This window comes from Rhagoletis pomonella, unplaced genomic scaffold, assembly GCF_013731165.1.
Source record: "Rhagoletis pomonella isolate Grant_MI unplaced genomic scaffold, Rhpom_1.0 Rhpom_scaffold_04487, whole genome shotgun sequence".
Classification (NCBI taxonomy): domain Eukaryota; kingdom Metazoa; phylum Arthropoda; class Insecta; order Diptera; family Tephritidae; genus Rhagoletis; species Rhagoletis pomonella.
The window spans coordinates 1-3,784 of record NW_023463035.1 but is presented as its reverse complement, the minus strand read 5'-3'; the positions used below and the strand labels follow the sequence as shown (position 1 = coordinate 3,784).

Here is a 3,784-nt window from a genome sequence, read left to right as displayed (position 1 = left end):
GTATGTATGCATTTATTTATCGACGTTCGATACATTTATTAATGCAACAATATATTTATAGATCGCGTTATCGCCAATTTATTCGATTAAGTTATCGATGCATTTACTGATATATACAGGTATATAACTATGTTATCGATATATTATATATTAAAAGCCGTGGATGGCTGAAGTACTTGTTATCGAAATTTTTAACTACATATATTTTTATCGATTTTTCAGTCATCTTTATCGAAAATTTAATCGATATCCATTGGTTATTTACAAACATGTGGATGAAAATTTTCGAAAGCTTTAACGCAATTTATTATACCATTGTAAATAATTTTCATATCGACGGAGGCAGTTCGTTCTCATGCTGCACCACAAATTACCACCACTGCCGCAACACTTTGTTTGGCAGAATGTTGCAAATTACTTTAAGGCACTTGCTGTGCCGTAGAAAATTTGCATTTCATTTAGTCTGCTGTAAAAACTTTAATTACGAATCAGAATCAATTGACAAAGTCATTTAAGAGCGCAGCAGGTGACTCATCGAATTAGCGCACGGCGCGTCTGCAGCGTTTCGCCTTCCACCACCCCTATTGAGGCATTTAGCTCCTTTGGCTTTGTTTATATATTTACACCTCACAGTATTCTAATTTTTTCCGAAATTTCATTTCGCCGCATTGTGACTTTTCTTCCTGATAAACGGGCGTGATTAATGCGCTTCAAGTGCATAGCATTTCCAAAGGAATACTTCTCCTTAGTAGGCTTGCTCACCTCAACGCAACTGCACGATTTTCCGTCCATTCTTATCACTTTTTTTTTTTTTTTTTTTTCATTTTTTAACTCCATAGCAAGGCCTACGACCGATGGTGGTGCCAACGCTTTACTACTGTCCGCTCCTCCCCTGCGACAGGCACTTCAAACAGAAAAAGGAAGTGCACAACACAGCGCCGACTGAGTGTGTCCTCTGCATGAATGAGTTGAATGAATTACGGCATGTTGCTGCTGAGACTATGTGTGTGTTCGTATGTATGTATGCATGTGTGCGTGTTCACTTTTTAAAGGCAGCGCAACAACTCAACTCAAATTGTGTGCAAGCTTCGAGGAAGTGCCGCCTTTGAGCAAATGGCACATTGCATACAAGTTGGTAAATGAAGAGTTAAAGAGTTGAAAATGCAATTCAATGCTTCTTACTGCGGAATTTTAGCAGCATTTTTTTATCTTTTGCTAACTGTTACTATAATTGCTCTTTTCTAAATTAGGGTTTTTTTTATTCTTTACATGCGCATATGTTTACACATCGATAGACGTATTTACATTGATAACTATTTCTTTAATCGATTTCCAGTGTTTTCAAACTCTGGCAAATTTTATCCGGCTCTCGGTTTGTTTCTGTCTGTGTTGCAGCTTTTAGTTTCTTGCTTTTGTCGATCTTCCACGCATCGGGGTTCATCAAGTAATCTCTGAAAAGTGTTTCTTCATTTTAGCAACTGAAATTTAGTGCCCAATCATACATTTCGAACTCAAGTGGTCTTTGTATCAAAGATTGTGAGGAGCCAGCGGCAAACCGAAGCTTCGTAATGTGGCTTTCGGTAGCCAATTGCACGCAGTTTTCACTGCACTCGAATACATATGTGACTGAGCTTCGAAATACATGATGCGGCAATACATTTTCCCTTGACAATTACCTCTTCTCTATCAGCATTTTAACCCATTTTTCTTTCAAGTCAGCCATTTTTCCCGCTGCTCCGCCATATTCCTCCGGTAGCATTTCACGCGGGAAGTAATTGTACGGTGTATCGGCATTGGGTAGATGGAAATTGATCTTTGCGGTGAAAAGGCATTTTTTAATTCAAACATTATTTAGCAAGCTCTCTACTACCTCTCCCCGGCCACTTACCAATTTAAAAACCTCACTTTTAATGAACGGCTTCACCACAGACAGCACCTTGTCCAGATAGGAGGGGCAGTTGAGCACGTGTATGGCCTTCAAGCGCACCGGATGTGCCTCTTGCACGAACTTCATATAAACGCGAAGCGAACTGAAGACCGTGCGCGCCACATGCCGTAAGCTGTAGCCAGCCATGTCGAAAATGGGTACCTCACCGTCGCACATGCCCGCCTCATCGGGTACGACAAAGCGCAGATCCGCCATCATAAAGAACACTTTGATACTGGCCGTAAAATTGAACTAAAATTCAAATATTTAATACGATTTTTTGGAATATTTGCTATACATATATTTAATAGTAATAGCAACGATAAAAACAACAAGTATCACACCTTATCGGCCTCATAGTCGGTTAGGCGGTAGAAGAGCAGCTTGTTTTTGTCCGGTGTCAACCCAGGCAACGGCACTAGATCGCTGAAAAAGTAGTTTTTATAAGAAAGATAAAAATAAAAGTCGTAATATTTAAGCCGTTATGCATAAAATGTCAAAACTCATATCCACGTGTATTAAAAAAAAAATCAGTTGCACAGAGATTTTTCGCAATAACTGGTTTGGCCACCTTAACATCGTCGACCGACCACTGAAGGTGCAAAACTATCGATGGCATTATCGATAGTATCGATGTTTTTTATTTTTCGCTACCATCGATTGTTTTTTGGTCTATCGATATCGATATTTATTTTAGTTTTATTTATTCTTTTCTTTTCATTTCTTATAAACATCCAAGTTGAACTAAAAATTTGGTGTCTACTTTTTTAAAAGAGTAATGAAAAATTTCGAAAAGTACGGAAAACCTTGCATTTTTTTAAATACCGCTTACTCCAGTAAAAAACTGATACAACTTAACTTACAGCAAAACTTTAATATTATCTACTCACCACTATTTACTATTTAATAGAAGGTAAATAAAAACCATTACTTTTCAGATAAAAAGAAATGACTTCGTGTTCGAAATTTTCAATCTACATCCTGAATGCCTTATATATGACTTAGGATATCTAAAACCACAAATGTAAAATTTCAGCACGTCCAGCTTTTCAATTTCAATTAATTCCAAATTTTCAATAACTTTACTTCTAACTTAACAAATAAACAATTAAAAAAACGTGTCCAGTAGTTTACAAGGGTATCCCAACGCCTTGCCGAATATATTTTTAAGCAAATCTTTATACTAAAATTGAGCGAAAAGAATATAAATACGCTACTAATCGACGATATATCGATAGTTTTGAAAATAATATCGAATGCTATCGATAGTCTGACTATCGATAGTTTTGCACCTCTACCGTTCACCGTTATTACGCTACTCACGCTACTTGCAACAGCTGCTGTGACTCTTGATCGGTGGGATCGCGCTGCAGGAATATGTGCGGATACTTATTGCGCAGCGCATAGTTGAGTTCGAACAGTCGCTTGGCGTTCTCCACGTCGCCAAACATCGAATAGAGGAAGCGCTCGAGTACCGGCTTCTCTGCAATTAAACAATAAATAGACGAACAGTCAGAGTGCTGGAGAAATATATGTACATAGGTAGAGAAGGGAAGGGATGGGAAGCGTGAGACGCGAGGAAACGTGCTTGACTAGCTGGCAAAATAGCTAAGCTGTGAGTGTGTGCGTTACAAAAATTAAAATTAACTTTTCGCTAAATACTTTATTGAGTTTCTCGGCGTTTTCACGTGCTAAACGTGAGTCGCATACGCTGTAGATGGGCATATGGGCATTTCTAACGGTCGCGAACCGTACGTTCGTACGCTTTCGAAGTTCAAAAAACGGGAAACATAAATTTTTATTAATTTTTTCATGTTTCGATAGCATTTTTTTAGGTGCATACATATATTTGTGGTG

General features: G+C 38.1%; 1 protein-coding gene across 1 annotated transcript; it reads right to left on the bottom strand.

Moving 5' to 3' along the window:
• Positions 1-1,231: 1,231 nt before the first annotated feature.
• LOC118754730 (alpha-tocopherol transfer protein-like) lies at positions 1,232-3,652 on the bottom strand. The gene is made up of 6 exons (XM_036489612.1): positions 3,590-3,652; positions 3,251-3,519; positions 2,272-2,353; positions 1,889-2,179; positions 1,677-1,813; positions 1,232-1,451 (listed from the first exon to the last, which is right to left on the bottom strand). The coding sequence occupies exons 1-6, from the start codon at positions 3,650-3,652 to the stop codon at positions 1,322-1,324; spliced, it is 972 nt and encodes a 323-aa protein (XP_036345505.1). The 3' UTR covers positions 1,232-1,321.
• Positions 3,653-3,784: the final 132 nt, after the last annotated feature.

Coding starts and splice junctions, on each gene's coding strand:
- LOC118754730 (XM_036489612.1), bottom strand. CDS start 3,652: ATGCCCATCTACAGCGTATGCGACTCACGTTTAGCACGTGAAAACGCC. Junction 3,520..3,589: donor ACGCCGAGAAACTCAATAAA/GTATTTAGCGAA, acceptor TTTGCCAGCTAG/TCAAGCACGTTTCCTCGCGT. Junction 2,180..2,271: donor CCGACTATGAGGCCGATAAG/GTGTGATACTTG, acceptor TTTGAATTTTAG/TTCAATTTTACGGCCAGTAT.